Here is a 21473-nt window from a genome sequence, read left to right as displayed (position 1 = left end):
TTGCCTGCATAGGCTATAGGAAATCTAATTCATCCGTTTACTTGCAAGAAAGGACCAAGCTTATCTGGGTGCCTAAAGTTAACCCCTAATTTTTTTTGTAGGTGCTAGTGAAAGCAGTCAAGCAAAATGTGTACATGAATAAAGCTTTCTCAAGGCATAAGACTGGAAGCAAATAAAGTTTTTTTCACTCACCACATTAAAGGAGAAATAGATCTTTTGGATATGGAAAAAAGAGCACCATTGTTGGAGTTGGAAAGATTGGGAGAACTAAAACAAAAGCCTTTGAAAGATGACCGGATTTGTAGTGCTCGTGTAAGGAGGAAGCAAGGGAGATCCTCTTTCAAAACAAAGAATTATATAAGTACAACCAAGTGCTTGAACTAGTTTGTATGGATCTTTGTGTACTAATGTAAGAAGCAGAGAAGTTAAGAGGACAACAGTGAAACTGATGAGCATGCACAAAAACATATTATACCACCTGTTCTATGACTGAGGGCATATCAACAGGGGAAATAACAAATCAATAACTCGGAACTATGGTATCCAAAGGAAAGAAATTTACTCTTGTGTCCTATAAAGATGTTGATTATGTGGATTACTTAATTGACTGAAAATACACCACTGGAACTAAGTAGATAACATTTTGAAAAAAAATAGGTTAGACTTGGAGATGATTAAAATTGCATGAACCCCCCTCAATGATTGGCTAGAATAACTTTTTTTTTAAATTTTATTAGCTAAATGTTATTCGATTCAGTCTTACACATTTAGTTGTGTGTCCCAATTCCAAATTTTTGACTCTTCTAACCTAATTTTGTATTACATTGTGTAGAAAAATAGGTACAAACAAGCAATTGTGACCACAAAGTTCTTCTTATCAGGTATGTTCTATACTGACATAAGCATAGGTTGTCTAAGTTGAAATAGTTGAGCATACCTATTCCTTACACTTTATCCTCCCCTTGTCGTATAAAGATGACGAATTGATTGACCAAACTTTCTTTGATTCTCTCCAAATGGTTGTGCACAAATGAGTTAATCCTACACCAGAAATTCCTTCTTCTCTCTCAATCAAAATATCAGTTTTGTACTATGAATTTGCCAAGCTTGATCATCAATCATATGAAGCATATGTTTCTGAAGAATGAAAAGGGATATGCTCTCCCTTTTAGTTCCTAATTGGCTCAGATCTTTTAGGATTTCTCAGTCCTAGTTTAGGTTAGACTTTTCAAACAACAATGGATGTTTTTGAACAGATGAATCATGCTGTTCTACCTGGTTCAATAAGGAGGGCTAAAACTCATTGCAAAGAAAAAATGATAAGAAAAATGATTTAGCCGAGATAAATTCTGAACTAAAAGCTGCATCTGATAGTCATGAAGCGGAATAAGTGGTCCTTCAGGCTAGGATCGTGACTTTGAAGCTTGACCTTGATTGAGAAAGGGATGAAATGTTGAAGTCTTTCATCAATTGACACAGTTGATAACACTTGTTCCACCTTCCTCATCAGCTCCTCACTATTTATCCTTAGTCATGTCCCACTTTTATACCATTTTTTTTATTAATGCTTAGTTATTTTGCTTTGTTCAGTACTAGCTTAGGTCTAATGTGGAATATGCTCTGGCAGTTAAATGTAATAGTTATCTTTGCTAAATTGACTCATATGTTTGCTCTCTTTAATACATTACTATGTTGGTTAAAGTCTTTGTCTAGTTGTTTTGGTGATAGCCCCAGTAGCCATGAATAGCATAACAAATCAATTTGGCTAGTCTATTATTGCATTGAAATGATTTTGATAATGCCAAAAGGGGGAAGAAAAGAGGGTTGTGCAATGTTTATAACCCATTGACTAACTTGTTTCATTCTAGTGTTTTATACTTTAGTGCCTACAGGTGAAGATGTTTGAATGCATAAAGACAAGAGGTTTGTTATCATCAAAAAGGGGAAATTTGTTGGAACCTTGAAGTTTTGATGAATGACAATATGAATGAAACAAGTTGATATACGTGTTCCACTGATCCGACAAGTTCAAGAGTGCAGTCTACGGTATAAATAATTAAAAATCAGAATGAGTTAAATCAGTGCAAATGAAAACTTCAACTTACTGATCACGTGGGGAATAGAAAAAGATGAATTTGATTCAAACACTTGATGATAAGGGAAAGCAAGTTGAATTGAAAAAAGAGTCCTATCTGAAGAAGTAGTTTCACTTCTGAGCATATCCTTATGTAAAACGTACAATTTGAAGGACTCTTTGGAGAGTTGGAGTTTGACTACAACACTAAGGAGACAAGAGTTGGAATTGAAGAAGGAGTCTCACTTGAAGTAGAACTCTATGCAATGAGAGTTCTGATTGAAGGGGGAGTTTGAAATAAAGAATGACTCTTTGAAGAGCTGTGCTTAAATAGAAGATGCATCAGTCAGAATAAACTACATACTTAAAAAGCAGAAAAGAACAATCAACTGATTGACTTCACGAAGTGTCACTCAATCACTGAAGAAACACATTGAAGAACATGGTCCTAAGTGTAGAATCTAACTAAGAGTTTTAGCGTTGATTTTTAGAGTTGTTCATTGTGTTTGAAATATTGATGTAATATTAGTTTCAGTGTGTTATAAACTAAACTAGGAGCTAGTCTTCGAGTTGGGAAAAACTCAGAGACTTTGGGAACACGTACCTTGGGAGGTGTGTGTAGTTAGGAATTAGAGTTTATAACTCCTAGTCGTTGAGCTAAAGGAATTAGAGTTTATAATTCCTATTTGTTGGTTACAAGGGTTTTGTAATCAGTCGCTGTTGAGGCTCAGAGTTATTTAGTGAAGTTGGGGTTAAATCCTGTAGAGGAGTTATTTAGTGAAGTTGGGGTTAAATCCTGTAGAGGTGCAGGTCGTGATTTTTTACACCTTTTTGAGCCGGGTGTTTTCCACGTAAAAATCGTTGTGTTCTTTACTTTCTGTTTTACTGCTTCCTTTGAACACGTCAGGCAACCCGTTTCATCGATAGGAAACTCTTATGTTAAAGTCACTGATTAGTAGGGCACATACTCTTACATACATTATTTCCTAAGGACCAAATTGCATTCTATATATTTTAGTTGTCTTTTAATGGTATTAGGACATTTTTGCGGTATTCTGCCAATCCCCACAGTGGAAATATATTTCTTTAAGCTGCATAGTGTGCAACATACAATTCTGAAAGAAAGCTCCAGTAATTTCCTGCACATATTTATGAAGTGAAACACAAGTCCGATAAAAGCAATATTTTGATAAAACTGATTTTAATAATCTCTATGCTTTTAAATATTGTTTTGCCAGTTTGAAAGAATTTGTTTCTTCATACTAATTAATCAGCATCAATCAATTAAAACCAGATTCGAAACTAGTTATTAATCGACTGTATGTATCATCTATCTCCGCTTTGTAACTACCTGCTGTGGGAAGTCACCATCTTCCATTTGAGAATTAATCAACAGCCTTGCCGCACGGTGGAGAGGCCTTGGATCTCTATCAGCCTGTCCAAAGAGGAAGTTGGTAAAGGACTCGAATAGCTAGTTTCATACCTCAGCTATCACATGTTTCCTTCTCCTACCTGAACTATCATTATGTGTATCAAAACACAACACAACTATCAATTGTTCGATGGTGATATTTCAGATAGGAAAGGGACAGTTGAGGTGAGTTTTAATACATAGATTGTGACAATTCAGCAGAAAAAAAGGGGGCAACTGATAGTTGGGGTGTGAAACTCGCAAACAAATGATAGTTCAGGTGTGTTTTTTATCATTAACTCAAAGTTTTGCTATGATTCTGGAACAAATTACAAGGAATTCACAATGAATCAATCCCATCAATGCCCATGCAGTTTGTACAAGATTTGAGTGATCTGTTTCTAGTTCCCTGTATACCTGTTTGATCAAATACAAAGCAGAGTAACAGTTGTCTAAAAGTAGATAAGGACAGCCCGATGCACTAAAGCGCCTGTTATGCGAAGGGTCCGGGGAAGGCCCCCACCACAAGGATGTATTGTATGCAACCTTACCTTGCATTTCTGCCAGAGACTGTTTCCAAGGCTTGAACCCGTGACTCCTGATCACGTGGCAACAACTTTACCAGTTACTCCAAGGCTCCCCTTCAGTTGTCTAAAAGTATATGCTAATAGAAACTTGATTTAAATTATTCATTATTGGAATGAACGGATCCAAATGGAGTAAGATTCACGTCTAATCAAGACCTTAACGATGTGCGAATTGAGATGTAGTTGTTATTGTTTTACGTAGCCTTTTATTTGCTTTTACATTACCTTGTCAGGACAAGAATGGTAGCTTTCTCCCCAACTGCCATCAGACCTTTGTGTTCTTAGAAGAAATTCAACGCCTTTACAAACAGCTGCACAACTGCTGTACGACTTGCGTGCTGCAGCAAGCCCTCCAAGAGCAAACCAGGCAGCATATGTGAAGCACACACCCCAGATACCTGTTAACATGATTACTCGTGTCATATGTATCAATAGAGCAGAAAGTTCAAGGGCTCTCAAGAGAAATACCATATACCATGAACCATCAGGCTTCTGTACATCTTCAATATATTTAACAGCATTATCAATGAAATTATCAATCTCTTTGGTTCGGTGTCCAGGGTATAGCTTCTTAAACAGAGGAAGTGCTTGGATTGACAAGCCAGTACACTCAACAGACCTGGATTGACATGTAATCAGTGTGAAGCTGTAATATAGAGACTAACAAAGGGAAGAAAGCTAAAGGGGAAGAGAGAAACTCGAGACAAATCTTACTCATGCTCAATGACAACGTTCGCCACAAATTCAATAGGATTGAGTAACTGCCAGTGAATAAAACAGAGCTAAAAAGTTCAATATTCAGGTTTTGGATGACTATAGAAGAAGGTTTATAACAACCTTGAAATGAAGCAGATAGATGAAATTCCCATATCATGAATCTCAAACTTAAAACGATTATTTTTACTTGTCTCCAAATACTTTGAGGCCCCTGCAGGCTCCCATGCAGCTAAACCCCCATTTTTGCTCTGCAATTTTATTTAAATCCAGAAAAGATGAATTTATAAGATAGGTAGCCATGTATTGGATTCTCTATTCTGTGTAAGATATAGGTTTCTCGTGGAATTCTCATACAAGCTGATAACTTCAGATTCAATGACTAATGATTTCAGGGCACATTTCTCATTTATACATGTAAGGAAAGAATAATGTTCACCGACTCATACAGCCGTGCAGGTTCCATTGCCTCATCAACTAGTTCGGAAGGCATTGTAGAGAAGAGAAGGCAGCACTAGAGAAACAAAATTAAGAAGATATCAGGCAAATCTACTAGCATTTTCATCTCAATACTTTTTAGTAATTACGGGAAGTTGAATCTTATTTCATTGAATAGTTCGTTACCCTTGATGCTTCGGCAGTACCTTCAGATATTTGCCATCCATGATCTTGATATGAAAAAGTCCATGATCCTTTTGAGATATGCCGATATATTCCTTTAAAATCACCAGAAGGATTGTCTTTCACCTAGCAAGAAGTCACTTACACTAATAAGGTCCATGTTTTGAAATAGCTGTTATGCTCATGTTCTAAACATCCAACCTGAGATTTTTTTAAGAAGTCATGTCCTTTTCTAAGAGTATCTGATATCTCATCATTCATCTCACTAGCCAATAGTGCTTGAATAGCAAAACTAGCACCCCATGCTTGACTACCGAAACTGCAATTCAACGACAAATACACACCAATTTCAATAACAATTATTTGCATCATGATGGATCCTATTTCTTAACTCCTTGTGGTTTGGGAAATAGTATAGTTTTCTTGCTTACAAAAAATTATTCATATCTACCAACCTGCATTTTCATTCCATCTTCAGCTACCCATAAAAAATCTGGAATCCGAGCAAGATGTTTTTTGAAATAACTGCCATTTGGATCCTCAACCCAACATGCAAGCATACACAACACCTACACCATCCACGTGGTACTTAAGTGTCAAATGATTCGTTAAGATAGTGCAGGTATTTTGTAATCTGTTCAAAATGAATTAGTTGCCATACTTTTTCGCCACATCCAATGGTGATGTACCAACTATTCTCGTCTTCGTGATGTATATGTCTCATGGTAACTTCAAGAGCTTTATTTCTCAGCTTGTTGAAGGACCAATGAGTCAATAGAGGCTCGTACATATGTAGAGACTGTCCCACATCAAATCTTGAACCCATGGGTGAGGATAATAGAGATCCTCCTACAGCAACAAGCTTGTGTTCGAGCATTTGTAGAAAATAGTATGATATCTATTCTAACTTCAAGACTGAGTCACTGAGGACACATTCAGTCTGTAGATAAAGTTATAGAGGGGTAAATAATTGTACTCCTTTTGCTGATTAAGAGCTGGATGGAATCCTCTCAAATCCTCAAATGAGAACTTCACTTAACGAAGGAATGCATCTAGGCAAGACGTCACAAGGATAGTTACATTTCTCTACTAGCCAGGGACATGACTTCCAGCTGATAATCCATTTTCTCTTCACAAAATTCCCTTCAATCCCCCGGTCTAGTTGACATGAATAGTTAAAGAGAAAATCCAAATCCATGTCTTATTATGTTCAACAATCCATACTTGTAGGAATGAAATACTATATATTCCTCCACCAAGTGATAATGATTGATTACAAATATTTAGTATATTTTTCTTTTCTCTATTTATAAAGGTCCAGAAGTACCTTCTTTACGTATCATTGGAAAGTACATTAACATAAATACAACAGTAAGAAGCGGCAATACAAAAGTGTGTAAACTATAAGAACAATCACCCTCACTAGTTAGAGGCCAGCGATAGACAATAACTCCCTCCCGAACATAGTTACCGATGAACAATTTTCATCGTACTCTCCAAAGAGCAACTCTTCTCAAAATCTCACTCAAAAAGGTGTTGAGTTGGAATCTCATTCTAACTAAGGATTTTTGTGGTTCCGTAGGATCAAACAACCAGAGAACTAGGAATGGAGGGCTTTCCCCCCTTTCCGCCCGACTCTTTGGTCTTAAGAACATTGGTTTTAAGGGTGACTCGTTGCCCGCTATGTTGCTCGGACTCTTCAAAAATGTCAACGGGTGCGTGTCGGATTTGCCAAAGCTAGTGTATTTTTGGAGAATCTGACATGGGTGCGGCATCGAAAGCGAAGAGTCCACACAACTTAGGTTGCCCCTCTCTGACCCTGACTGCTCAACCTGAGAACGAATAGCTAATGTGTTCCACTTGTTGACCAACGTTCTATGGTCGTTCCATGACCCCAAGCCCACAATTAGCCCAACAACAACAACAACATACCCAGTGTATTCCACAAAGTGAGGTCTGGGGAGAGTAAGTATACGCAGTCCATATCACTACCTCGGATGAGGTAGAGAGGCTGTTTCCGGTAGACACCCGGCTCAGGAAGACCGCAACTAGTCCAATAGAAAAGAATCATAAGCTTGAAGAAAAGAGAAAAGCACCCTTGGATGATGCAGGCATCAACAACTTGTGGGGAAGCTTGATAATATCTTACTATGAGTAGGCCTGACATTACCTGGTATATGCATTTTTTTAATCTCGTTAATCAAACAACCCTTGATTAATCAAACAACCCTTGATAGTCATACCTTTGCACAAATTTGGCGTACTTTTTTCCAGTTAATTTCATTGTATGGTTGATCATATAACTCTTCCCTCAATTGCAAAATGAGAGGTGTGATTGGACAAACAAATCTCTTCCCGTAGAGATAAGACGTTGGCATGTAGACCGTTCGACAGTAACACATCATTTTTGCTGCACTTAAATTAAGAGTCAAAATACTTGGTAGATCAATAAATCAATACTTACAGAGAACGGGATCAATATATAAACTAGTAAATATTGCATGGAAAATCCTGAAAATTAGTATCTACAATGAAAATGAACTGAAAATTTTAGGATGTGTATGCATGAGTAATATAAATATTGACAAACCTGGATGCATGGGAAGAAAAGATGGAAGAATCCAAAACTCAGGTGGCATTGGATTGGTTCCTAAGCATTCAAAAGCTCCAAGAATCTGAAAAAGAAGAAGGAAGATTTATCAGCAACAAGAAGGCATTAATATGACACTACAAGGTTTAGTACTTGACAATGGAGAATGATATAGTTTAACTCTTGTACATTAACCATAAAAAATAACTTTTGCAGAAGCAGATCACCTAAATGATAACTTCAATTAACTGTCCACATTAAGTGCAGAGGCATGTATGTAATATATAACCAATAGGTTCAACAAACCCCAGAATTTAAGAAAACTATTTAATTTTGAAAACTATAAATTCAAAAATATAATGGGTCCAGTGATAAGAACCTAGAGGTTGAACCCATTAAAACGTGTCATTGGGGTGTAAGGCCTGCTTACTTATATACCCAATATCTCTCCTGTGTTTTGCCGATGTGAAACTTCGTATCTTAAGCAGGGGTGTAAAAAATAACCTACAAAAAGGGAGAACCTTAACCCAAAAGCAAGTTACTGAGGTGGGAGAGCGCAGGGCTATATAAACCCCACATCAACCACTTTGTAGTACTTATATGGGACTTACAATGGATCACAACAAACCACCAAGCTCCGCAACCATTGTCCTCGACGGCGGTGCATTGGACATTACTAGCCCCGAGCGAACACTAACATCCCAACATCACCATTCATGGTACGATGGACACCGAGGATAGTGAGTGACTCTGATTTCACTGTTAAAATCCAAGGAGAACCACATCCCAAAAGGTAGCTATTGAGGTGGGAGAGTCCAAGGCTATAGAAACCCCATATCAGCACTTTCTAGTAGCGATGTTAGACTTGCAATGGACCGTAACACCTACTCCAACAGGTTAATACACTCTGATAGTGTAAAAGTTTTGTAAAGTACTACTAGTGTATATAACTTAATCATACTAGTACAATATAACCTACTAAACAATTTATTAGTGTAACTAATCATACCGAGAGCCATGTTTTCCCCCAAGAAGGAATTGCAGTGACACTACCATGATCAAGAATCCATTTCCTTGCTCTAGCACAGGCATTATTTTCGCCACCATCTGGCCCTTCTCCAAGTATCCTCATGCATATGTAACTCAGAGATGTACAGAACATAGTACTATCACCTTCTATGTGCAAACCCCATCCACCATCTTCATTCTGAGTAATGCAGAATGTTGTTAGTAATCTAGAAGTAAATCTGGAAATGAGTTTAACTTCTATGCAGTTCGTTTGGTAGCTCGTAAAGAAGCAACTTATTCGTGTATTAAGTTATGTATATGTTATACAGTGTTTGGTATCTAGTTATAAAATAAGTTATTCATGTTAAAAATAATACAATGTTTGGTTGCAATTTAGAAACCCACATAACTAATACTAGCATAATTTTAACCAGCTACTACATGACCCTTAAGAGTATGTGTAGTCTATAGCAATATTAATTTCTTCCTTTGTCCATCATTACTTGTCCATGTTTGACTTGACACACCCCTTAAAAATAATAAATAAAAGAGAAATTTTACTATATCACCCCTATTATTATGAGTCATCTAATGTTGAGAAATGAATGTAGTATTTAATAAAGGAGATAAAACAGACACAAAAAGGTTTTTATCTCTTGATTTTTCAACTTTACAAGTAAAGTTGGACTACTATTTTTAGTATACTGGGTTGGTAAAGATGTACAGAGGAAGCAACATAAGAATGCACTTTAACATATTATAGCTGATCAAAATACATCAGTAGATACTTTAGACTGGCGGTGTATATTAAGTATTCAGGAACCAGCAAAGCAAAATATACTCATTGTGACATTTAAGTCATATACCTCGTGACAGTTTAAATACCGAAAAATTTCCTTACGATGTATTAAGATGGCCAGTGATATACATACACATAACCTGAATTTGGGTGCCCAAGAAAATGAGCAAATATAGATAAACATTACTTTAACCATGCATAAATAGTACGAAAAAGTAACACATACAGAAAATAAGGGATGATAACAAAAACAACTGAAAGTAACAGTAGTACAAGCAACACCAAAAATTAACAGAAATTGAAGAACAAGAAACTTACGAGAGGTGGAAGAAAGAATAGAGGACCAGCATTTTCCTTCATCACTAGCCTGTACTGCTGAGAAAAAATGAATTGCTCTACGCAATGCAATTGTGGCAACTTCATGGCTGATTTCTTCATTTTCTTCTACTTTTATTGAAGGAATTCTCTGTTTGAAATTCTTCTCTCTCGAAGAAACTGCACTTATAATGTGTTGAACAAGGAATTTGATCACTTATATGTGGTAACAAGAAAATATTATTTCAAAAGTATACGTGATGATGAGGTTGAAAGAAAGTTTCAGAGGGTATTTGGATTAGATTATTTTTGGCTTTTTAGCTTCTTGTTTTTTTAAAATTTTTGGAGCTGTTTGGCAAAGACATTGAATACTTTTTAAAAACAGGATATTAGTAGCTCTAAACTATATTCGAAGTTATTATAATACACATATTTTATCTTTTATTGGGGTCTTATTATTTCAAAATTTATTTTTCTATATTTTTGTGCTCCTTTTATGTTGACATGACTACCAAGGCAGCGCAAAATAAGCACAAAAAATATTTTGCTGCTGATAATCACGTCAGTAAAAGGAGCATAAAATACATGAAAAATGAATTTAGGAAATAATCTCCCTAAAAATTTAAGTGTGTCATAACAACTTTGAAAATAGTTTGAGGGATATCTAATTGATTTTAAACACTTAAATTTAGACTTTAAAAGAGAAAAAAAAAAAAAAAAAAAAAAACAAAAAAAAAATGACTTTTAAAATAAAAATCAAATAAAAAAAAAAAAAAAAAAAGGCAATTCAAACACTCTATAGAAATTCGGATGGTGAAGCTGAAAAGGAAAAAGGTACTATATGGAGTACCTTTGCTTTAGAACTTTATGATTTAGAAGTCATAAATCTTTTGATGTATGGTTAACTTTGTAATTTAGAACGCATATACTTCTATAAACGAATAACGTTGCGATTTAGAGAATATATATATATATATATATATTTCACAAAAGAAGTGATTCATATATATTCTTGTCATTTAACAAATAGAGCATATTTTCCCTCTTTTTAATGGATTTCCATTTTTTAATTTAAAAAATATTTTTTTCTTTTTTATTATTAAAAATTGTCACTTAACTTTTAAAAAATAATTTTAACACTTTTTTTTTAACTGTCTTGTTTTAGGGTAGTAATTATACTGTTAATTCTTGTGTTAAGATTTCTACATGTTAAAAATTAGATTAAAAAAATTGAAAAGTTCAAAAGAAACAAAAAGTTGTTTCCAATTTACACGAGCTACTATTTCATATATAGATTATTCGACTAAATTTTCGAAATGTTCACCCATATTTGAAAAATTGTCTAAAAATATCATTTTTATTTCATTTAGGATAATAATATCACCCAACTCTTTCTATTTTTGATAAAATATACTTAAAACCTCAAAAAACCTTCTCTCTCCTACTTGGAATGTCATGTGATTAAAAAATTTTTTATAAATAGTTCTATTTAACTTATCAAACTTATTTAACTAAAGTTTTATCCTGATTCTTTTAAAAAAAAAATTACACATGATATACTAATCATTGAAGATTAATTTAATTACACCGACAACTTGAATTATTTTATTTGATATGTACTTTTTAAAATTTCTTTTATTTACTTATTTATTTCACCGCTTAATAATATTTAAAACTCAAGTACTCATAAAAATTGTTACTCATTAATTTTTTTTTGTTATTTATTTTATATATTAAAGATTCTTAAAGTGTAAAAGAAATAAAAATGATGGATTACATATTTTAGACATTAAATTTATTATTTATATGAGAATAAAAGAATAAAATCCATTTTTTTGGATTATACAAAAGAATTTTTGGATTAATATAATCCAAAGATATTATATTACCTTCAAATATAGAGTAATAGAGAATAAAAAAATATAATTTGTTATTAAAAAGCATTAATGGAAAATCTACGGTATTTTTTGTTGCCAAAAAATTTTCAATAAGAAAATTTTATTGTGTATTATTTCTTGAAAAATTTAATTTGGACATACATTACTTGCAAGTTTTTATGCAAGATAATTTTTGATAAATATATAGTGAAAAGATGATTTTTTTTTTCTTGCAGATTTTTTACAAGTAATTGCCCATAAATAAATCATGTAAATCCACAAGATAAGACATAAAAATTTAGAAAAAAAGTTATTATTTTTAATTTAGTTTCATCACTTTTTTGTGATCATTATATTTATATTTTATTTTATTATACAATTAAACACTAATTTATATCCGTACTTCATTCTAAATTCATCAAAAGCAAAGAATAATTGACTGAGTAATATTTTAAAAATTCATTTGTAATAGTATCGAAGAAGGTATCATTTTGTTAATATTTCTTAAAAAATTTAATTTGTTTCAAGACTACATAATTTTTCTTTCCTTCAAAAAAAAGAGATTTAACTCTTTTATTCTCATATAAATAACAAACTTAATGTCTAAAATATGAACTCCATCGTTTTATTTCTTTTACATTCTAATAATTTTTTGTATATAAAATAAACGACAAAAAAAAATTATTGTACCAATTCGTATAAGTACTTGTATTTTAAAACTATTATTAAGTGGTGAAATAAATAAGTAAATAAAAGAAACTTTAAAGATTACATATCAAATAAAATAACTCAAACTTTTGGTGTAATTAAATTAATCTTCAATGATTAATATATCATGTATAATTTTATTTAAAAAAAAATTAGGATAAAACTTTAGTTAAATAAGATTGATAAGTTATACATTTACAAAAAAAAAAATTAATGACATGACATTCTAAGTAGGAGAAAAATATTTTTGAAGTTAAGTATATTTTAAGGGAAAAAAAAAGTTGGATGATATTCTTGTCCTAAATAAAATAAAATTGATATTTGCAGGCAATTTTCCAGACATGAGTGACCATTCAAGAAATTTACTCTAGGTTATTCATTCCGTAGTTTAATTTCTGAATTCTTGACTTTCATTATTATTGATATTTGAAATATTGAATTTCTATGTTTCATCTTGAATTCTTTTTTAATTGAAAGTTTGTGGTCGTCTATCTCTTGAAAAATTCGAATTTGTTGATTTTAAGTTTGTTGAAATTTTATGTTTGATACAATTTTTTTTAACAGGACTTGCTCTATAATTATTGTCTTAAAATTAAATAATTTGGGGTATAAGTTGAAAATTCACCAATGGAAGATTCAAGCTTGACGCGATCTGGATGAGTTTTGGAAGCTTTTTGCGGGTGAGTTCAATCTTGAATTAAAATCATCACAAGAAAAATGAGTCAGATTTTTTTTTAAAGCCATGTGACAATTTTTTAATTGAAAAATAAGGGAAATGATTTATTTTAATTTGAAAAATGGAAATTCGTTAGAAAGAAGCGCAAATAGTTTTATTTGTTGGACGGCAAAGATATAAGTGAGCCACTTTAATTAAAGAGAAGATTATTAATTTTAAATCACAAAGTTGAGAAGCATAGCGAAACCGGGAAAATTAACTTTTCAAGTTTCACCAATTCCTTTTCTTTTTCTTCTATGCCCCTTTCCTCTTTTCCTTTAACGGAGAAGAAGTCGTCTTCTCTTATTCTTCGAATACACACAAAAGAGGAAAGACATTTAGATGGTGGATACTAACTTTATTTCCTATAGAATAAAATTATTCGACCTAGTCATTCTCCCAAGGAATCTGAAACTAGTTAATCATGCTATCCCTACTTTTTAACCAATCGGTCAATCACACTATCCTTATCTTTCAACCGACCCCAAGGAAAGCAAGTCCCATCGATTGAGTTGTTGATGGAAAAAGGGTTGCTTTCAAACCTGAAAGATGTCTAGGTATTGGAATCGGGCTAGGAGCAACTATTGAATTTGCTCAGTTGAAAGGGAAAAGACCAATGAAAGAACACTTTAAGATTTATCTACTCAGTCAACCTCGAGGTGAGGGTGTGACAGTCAATCCAGAGATTAAAAGGAACCTGAAAAAAAGATACTTTATAGAATATGCCAAACTCCCATCTTCCATCAGTCTAGAGACTACGAGTTGGGAACACTGTTAGCTGATTCCAACTCAAAGAATACAGACATGAGAACTGAATAGATAGCTTGGGGCATGGGAGCTTCTCTTAAGAGAAGAGTTCCTATTATATGTCAGGAGAAGCTGGTGTTCACATCTTTAATCTATCCGCTAGAGGTCTTTAGGCCCCTTTCCTACATTTGTCTTTTGCATCTAAAGCTACTTCATCGTCTAGCTTGCCTTTGTATATGGGTACATGTCTTTCCAACATGATAATATAGGAAAGGACCCCAACCCTATAGGTAAGGTTGGTTTTCTATGTCTATTTCTCCTGCTTTTATTGGGGTTTCTATCTAGAGTTCGAATGTAAAAAGCCTTAAGAGATGGAGTTCTTATTGGATAGGACAGTCTATCTCAAGAAAGTCCCCAATTACCAAGCAATCACCTAAGGTCTCTCAACAGGTGCTGCTTTTGTCGACACCGTGCCTGCTTCTGAGGTAACCTGGGCTATCATCCTTGCTGCTAAAGAGACCATATCATCGTGCCTAAAGGGACCAATGGAAGAAGTCTAAATGTAGTATATAGTAGTACAGTGACCGTCTTCTTGATTTTATGAATTCTAACTCTTAGTGAGGTTTGGAACCCTTTCTCTTTGCTAGGCAGCTCGCCCTTCCCTTAAAGAACCTATCTCGATCCTATATCCCCATGAACGAAACACAAACCCAATTTCGGCATTCGTAGCGCATAGGTTAGTTCATTGGATAAGTCAATTTTTGTCTTCAAGGTCGGTGGCACCATTTACTGGAGTTAAAAGACTTAGAAAATCAATATGAAATTGACTTCTATATTCGTTCTACGTGTCTTCTCTTAGAAAGAAGTAGTTATGGAGGGCTTTATCCCTAAAAGCAAAGGCTAGAGGTCTAATAGATAATAATATGACATATATTTCGCTAGATGTAGGGCTCAACTTATTCGCAGTAAGACTTTTGGGCTTTTTGAGGTAGACCAAGCCCTAGATAAGGTGAATTTAACTTTAGAGAATTAGACTAAATTGAGTGGAACCTTTGGCTTACCGTAATTTTTCACAAAATGGACCATTATTCAATACATATTGATTGAGAATCTGTGTAAGATTACAAACCTTCTCTTCTCTCAGGTTCATAGGTTAACTCCTAATGTTGTCCCTCAGCGACTTGAATTGATGCCTATCGATAAGAGAAAAACTCGAGATTCGTGCCATGTATGTGGAACACAACAACTTTTTATTGATGTGAATCAACAAATCACAAAAAAATTAGGTCACACAGATCTTAGCAAATTCAGCTAGTGATCAGTATCCTATCTTTCTCTTTATTCCCATAGAAAGATTCTTCTATGAAAAAACTCTTCTAGGCTGCCTATTCTAGAGTATCCCATGGCTCCCTTGGCATGGTACTGGACTCTAGTCATCTCTTCTTGTCGGAGCATTCACCTCTGAATCTGCCAGGTCTCTTGGATTTGGTTTGATCAGTCTTAGCTTTCATAGAAAATGCAGAGAAGAAATGCATTTGGTTTAAGACGAAAGTGAAAATGAGTAGGATTTCGGTGCATTAAAAATATACACAATTTGTTGTTCTTGGTCACAAATTAATTTTACACGAAAAAAGAAACTTTTTCATTTAAATATTTCATACGAATGTTTAAGATTATCTCATTAAGAAATTCTTTACACAAAAAAGAAAACGAGAAAAAATGAAGATAGTTGTTGACCTGCATTCGCCAAAGAAGATCACTACTAGGCTTAACTTTATAACGATTATTCCAAAATTGTTGATGGATGTCTTTGATCTCTGCTCGTTTTCTATTGTTCCAACATTTGTGTTGAACTCCCACGTTTGTCGTCCAACATAATTATTTGTGCTATACAAATATGGACCATCTTCTCTTTTGCAATTTTTAACTTCCACATTCTCAATATCTTCTAATACGTACAAGGCTGAAAAATTAACACATATTCTTATAAGGCTAATTTGAAAAATTCACACATATTCTTATACCTACAAGGCTTAGTGATATTAATGAAAAATTCACACATCTTTTTATCCCTTAGATATCAATGAAAAATTCACACACAATATAGGTATGAGTTAACACCAAGACCGTCTCATTAAAATTAAGGGTCTAAAATCAAATTTTATGAATAATTAGAGTTATTTTTTATTCTTACATACTACTCTTTTTAATATAGTATTCGAAGAAGACATTAAACATTTAACTTCACATAATAATATTATTATTTATAAAAGTAAGGACTAATTTAATTAATAAGATGTTAGTCATTTGTTTGCAACACATTTCCTTAAATATTTATGTAAAAACTTTATTTATTAATATGAAGATATGATAAAAAGTTCGAAAATATTTTTAAAAGTAGATAGTTCTTTTTTATTATTATTTTAAATTTAGTACTTTTTATATTTCACAATCTTTAATATTATTTTAAGTGAACTTAAAATTATAAAATTCATATTAAATTTTTGGGGGCGAAAAGCAAACGCTTTATTAACTTTACCTTTCAGTCATCCCTAGTTGAAACTATTTTTTCTTTTTTCTTTTTTCTTTATTGTGTTTCCTTTTTCCTTCTTTTTCTTTTAATGATTATTTTTCCATGAAATTATTTTATTCTTTATTTTTTTGCACCATAATCTAACTCACTCTCAATTTTTGTTCTATATATTCCTTTTCTTCTCTTTTCTTTCATTTCTTTTTTTAGTTTATTTCTTAACTCGTTTAATTTTTCCTCTGCTTCTGTTTTTACTGCTTTTAGTTTTTGCTTTATTGGTTCTTTTTATTTTTGTGTGTGTGTTTTTTTTTTTTAATTTCCGTATTTCTTGTTCCTTTTCTTTTCCTTTTTTCCTTTTATTTCTTTATTCTTTATCTCTTTTTTTTTTTTGCTTTTGTCTTTCTTTTATTTTCCTTTAATGGTTCCTTTTATTTTTTCATTTTTAATTTCTCTTTTTTTAAAATTTCTTTATTTCTTGTTACTTTTTTGTTTCCCGTTTATTTCTTTATTCTTTTTTTCCCTTTTTTCATTTATTTTTTTCTCAAATTGTGATATTCTTATTTTTTTTACCACAAAATAATTTCATCTTTTCGATTCTTATTTATTTTATTTATTTCTTTTGTAAGCTTATTTCATTCTCTTTTCTTTTTCTATTTTTTTTTTCATTTGCCTCAGTCCGTTATGATAACATCACAATATATTTATATATTGTCATGGTATCATTAATGTCTACATCAATCCTTAGTGGGATCACCATACTACCATCATAATATCTATATACTGCCATGATGTCATTGATGTCTGTTTCAATGTTTCCATCAGAATTTCATTATATATATATGCCGACATGGTATATTTGGGATTGCTTCAGCACTTAATGATATCATTACATTATATTTATATATTATCATGGTATCATTGATGTCTGCTTCAATCCTTCAATAAGACCTCTATGATATCATGATAGTATACAGATATACTGTTATAGTATTATTAATGTCTGTTTCAATCCCAGTCAGACGTCCATGATACCATCATAGTATATATATGTGTGTATTGTGTGTGTGCCTATACACACACATACTCACGTGGTATCATTGTCATTTACTTCAGTCTCTAATGATACCATCACAGTATATAGATTTATTGTCATGGTGTTATTGATGCTTGCTCAATCTTTTAGTGAGACATCCATGATACTATCACGATATATCAATATACTGACATGATATCATTGAATTTGCTTCAATTCGTAATGATATGTGTATGTAGGTGTGCGCGCGCGTTTATTGGATGATGAATTGCTTCTATTTAATAGGATATTCAATTTTAAGATAAAATTGCAAATCATAGATTTGCACGAAAATCATGTTATTTTCGTTGAACCACTACAAGATCTTGGACTTCTGTTGTGCGAAATCCATGATACCATAAGCTTGTTTCATGTTATTTTAAGAAGGGTTTGCCCGTTCGTTTTACATAAACTCTTGTACGAGTTTCACGTAGTTTCAATAGTTCTTCTGCTTCCATGACACATTCAGTTACTTGTGCCATATAAAAAACCACCAGCAAGTTGATGCATCATTACCATGATGATATAACAAATATACATACATCTATATATAGATAGATGGGTGTATGTATGTATGTATGTATGTATGTATGCATGCATGTATAATTAACAAAAAAAAAAATTAAAAGAGGAGACCCAAACGATGAAGTGATCACAAAAGAGAGTTTTTAAAAGAAAATGGAGGGAGAGAGGGGCAGAGAGCAAGACTCACCACGTTTGATAGGCTGAAAGAAAAAGAAATAATTATTGTGTGGAAAAAGTGAATGATCTGTGCAACTATTTATATAAAAAATTAAGGTTTGTTACTTCTTTTTTTTTCTGGTTCCTTATGATGATGAATTAATATGCCATTTAGGGGTGTCTATGGTTTGGTTAGAAATCAAATTGAACCAAGAACTAAGTCAACTCAAATAAAAAAATTGACATTGGTTTGATTTAGTTTTAAATTTTAAAATTCGGTAATATTTTAATTTTTTGAGAAAATAACCGAATAAATAACCAATTGAACCGATATATTATATACATGAATTTTATAATTATTTGAAATATGATATTAATTTTTTGTAAATAATTATAAATATTGTATATCTTTAATCACTAATTTGATTTTAGTATACTTCTTTCACATGCAAAACAACATTTTAAGTTTCATTTCTAAATAAAATATGTTCAAATCCAACACTCTAAATCTAATTGTTTCTATGTGGTGTGATATATTGTTGATTTTTATTTTTGTTTGAGAAAATATCCATCTACTCTTCAATGTTCATATATATTCATAGAATGTATATGAATTTTATTTAGAGTTGCATGTTAGTTTTGTGGAGGATAGATCTGTGATATGGAGTAACATTTATAGTTATGCAACTTAAATATGCTAAATATCAAATAGTATTGAGAAATACTAGAGAATTCATATACATTTATCTTGTGATAGTAAAGAGAAATTTGTTGATTCTTAAGATTTATTTGAAATATTTGTCGTGTGTCTTCATTATTTTACCATTATCAATTTATATTATACAGATTTGAGAGACACTTGATAAAAATAAGAAAAGCTCTCTTCTCTTAATCTCTAATTTCTTTTTTTTTTTTAATTTCTATTTGTTACTTTTAGCTTTATTCGGTAACAATAATCTCTAATATTATTTTGATGAATTACTCTATCCATGAATTATTTGTGCACTACAATTAATTGGTACCTCATGAATTGAGTTGTTACTTATCAATATAATTGTCAATTATTACAAAAAGGCTGCTCAAACAAAGAAAATAGTTGGCCTATTCGTATTTAATTATAGGTAGCTATACAAAGCTCAAATCTTTGGTTTTCCTTTGCTCACCCTCTAATGTTACATATTACTAGTTCACTTATGCTATATTTGGGCATTATCGTAGTCCGTTATTCTAAAGATCTCGGTACATGCAAAGTTCAGGGAAAGGACCAATCATAAGAGTTTATTGTATCCAATGTTATCCTACGTTTTTGTCAAAGGCTATTTTCAAGTTTGAACCCATAACCTCGATCTTGATCACATGACAACAACTTTACTAGTTATTTCAAGATTGTCCTTTAACTTTACTGTTAATTATGTCTTAAATTTTTTTCCTTATATATTTTAGGAAGCTCAAAATCCCTGTTAGTTTTGGAGACCCTTTTTCCTAATAGATTTGGGAAAGGAAAATATAGTACTTGTAGATTGGGAGAACATTTTCCTTATAGGTTTGAGATGTTGTTGGGATTCTAAAGCATCGTACATTTTTTTTTTTCTTTCATAGTGGGAAATTCTCTCTGCTTTTGCTTGGAGGACTAGGCCTAGCCGAAACCTCGTTAAACCCTTGTGTTGTTTTTCTTCTCTATTTTCTTTACTTGTGGTTGTGCGCTAGTTAACTCATGATATTTTCACAATAATTGATATTCGAGACAAGTTGGGGTTTCTACACATAATCAAGGATTAAGATGTCTCTGTTATCTTCAACAAAGTATGAAATAGAGGAATACATCAGGGATCTAGTTTTAGTCTATGAAAGATTAGAATGAGGTTATCCCTAGTGTTACAGGGGTTGTGTAAGGCTTGAGGAGACTTTTCCAGAAAAGTTGAAAGAATCCGAGATAGAAGACCTGAAGATGAAGGCTTTGAGTACGATCTTCAAGAGCATTACAAATAATGTTCTTTGAGAAATTGCTAAAGAGAAATATGCAACAATGGCATGGAAGAAGTTGGAAGATCTATACTCTAGAAAATCACTGACAAACTACCTCTACTTGAACAAGAGGTTGTACAATCTTCATATGAATGAAGGTACACTGGTTAAAACTCACCTTGATAAGTTTAATTCAATTATAATGGACTTGAAGAACGTGGATATCAAAACTGATAGTGAAGATCAAACCTTAATGGTGTTATGTTCTTTACCACCGTCTTACAATTCTTTTATTTATACGTTGCTATATGGTAAAGATAGTATCTCATTGGATGATATTAGTAATGCACTAAAACTTAAAAGAGTTGAAGAAGAGCTTTTTGGATAGTAGAGTTAAGGGAGAAGGTATCTTGAGTATGGAAAGATCACAATAGGAAAACTTCAATAGAAAAATGTCTAATGGTAGATCGAAGTCTAGAACAACGAATCAGAACCGTTGTGAGTGCGGAGAATAGGGTCATTACAGAAGAGATTGTCCTTAGCTAAAGGAGAAAAGTTGAAAGCAGAAAGTTGATTACTCGACAAATATTGTTGACACTAGTAGTAATTCTAATGACAGTGACTATGTAGGGGAAGTTTGTGCCGCAACTTCTTATCATAGGAACAATTCTTGAGTTCTTGATTCTGGTGCAACTTTCCATATGTGTCTACACAAAAATTGATTTGCAACTTACAAGAAGACTAGTGAGACAATCTACCTAGGTTATGATAATCCACTAGAGGTAGAGGAAATTGGTAACATTAAATTGAGAATGTTAGATGAAATTATCAGAAATATTGAGTGTTGACATGTTTCTCAAATGAAGAAGAATTTGATTTCTCTTTCGACTTTAGATGATCAAGGGTATAAGTTTCACTCTGTGAATGGAACACTTAAAGTATAAAGGTTTCGTGGTACTCATGAAAGGCAATCTTCATTCTAAACTTTATAGCTTCATTCTAGACTGTATAATCTTCAAGTGAGTGTAGTTGAAGAGGAAGAAACTGTAGCTTTTGAGA

At 32.6% G+C, this 21473-nt stretch overlaps 2 protein-coding genes and 1 long non-coding RNA gene across 5 annotated transcripts in view; 1 reads left to right on the top strand and 2 right to left on the bottom strand.

The window, feature by feature from the left end:
• LOC124887233 overlaps nucleotides 1-2932 on the top strand; it is a 35537-nt gene extending 32605 nt beyond the window's left edge. The window contains exon 3 of one of the 2 annotated variants that reach the window (XR_007044588.1): nucleotides 833-2932. This is a non-coding gene — a long non-coding RNA (uncharacterized LOC124887233). The remainder of the gene's footprint in view (nucleotides 1-832) is intronic. The other variant, XR_007044589.1, reaches the window with a different exon arrangement.
• A 456-nt stretch (nucleotides 2933-3388) lies between these two features.
• LOC107841179 (beta-amyrin synthase-like) lies at nucleotides 3389-7643 on the bottom strand. 2 transcript variants are annotated; one of them, XM_047396497.1, is made up of 9 exons: nucleotides 6069-7643; nucleotides 5863-5976; nucleotides 5609-5726; nucleotides 5411-5533; nucleotides 5226-5300; nucleotides 4787-4833; nucleotides 4298-4691; nucleotides 3831-3902; nucleotides 3389-3518 (listed from the first exon to the last, which is right to left on the bottom strand). In XM_047396497.1, exons 3-9 carry the CDS (start codon nucleotides 5666-5668, stop codon nucleotides 3405-3407), a joined length of 885 nt encoding a protein of 294 aa, XP_047252453.1. In that variant the 5' UTR covers nucleotides 5669-5726; nucleotides 5863-5976; nucleotides 6069-7643; the 3' UTR covers nucleotides 3389-3404. The 2 variants fall into 2 exon arrangements, with proteins under 2 accessions (XP_047252453.1, XP_047252454.1); XM_047396498.1 differs by having other exon boundaries at nucleotides 5431-5533.
• LOC124885242 (beta-amyrin synthase-like) lies at nucleotides 5718-10242 on the bottom strand. Its single transcript, XM_047396378.1, has 6 exons — nucleotides 10123-10242; nucleotides 9007-9204; nucleotides 7998-8082; nucleotides 7651-7817; nucleotides 5863-5976; nucleotides 5718-5726 (listed from the first exon to the last, which is right to left on the bottom strand). The coding sequence occupies exons 1-6, from the start codon at nucleotides 10240-10242 to the stop codon at nucleotides 5718-5720; spliced, it is 693 nt and encodes a 230-aa protein (XP_047252334.1).
• Nucleotides 10243-21473: the final 11231 nt, after the last annotated feature.

Source organism: Capsicum annuum, chromosome 9, assembly GCF_002878395.1.
Source record: "Capsicum annuum cultivar UCD-10X-F1 chromosome 9, UCD10Xv1.1, whole genome shotgun sequence".
Classification (NCBI taxonomy): Eukaryota; Viridiplantae; Streptophyta; class Magnoliopsida; order Solanales; family Solanaceae; genus Capsicum; species Capsicum annuum.
The sequence above is the reverse complement of the archived record's forward strand: the minus strand, read 5'-3'. Positions and strand labels throughout refer to the sequence as shown.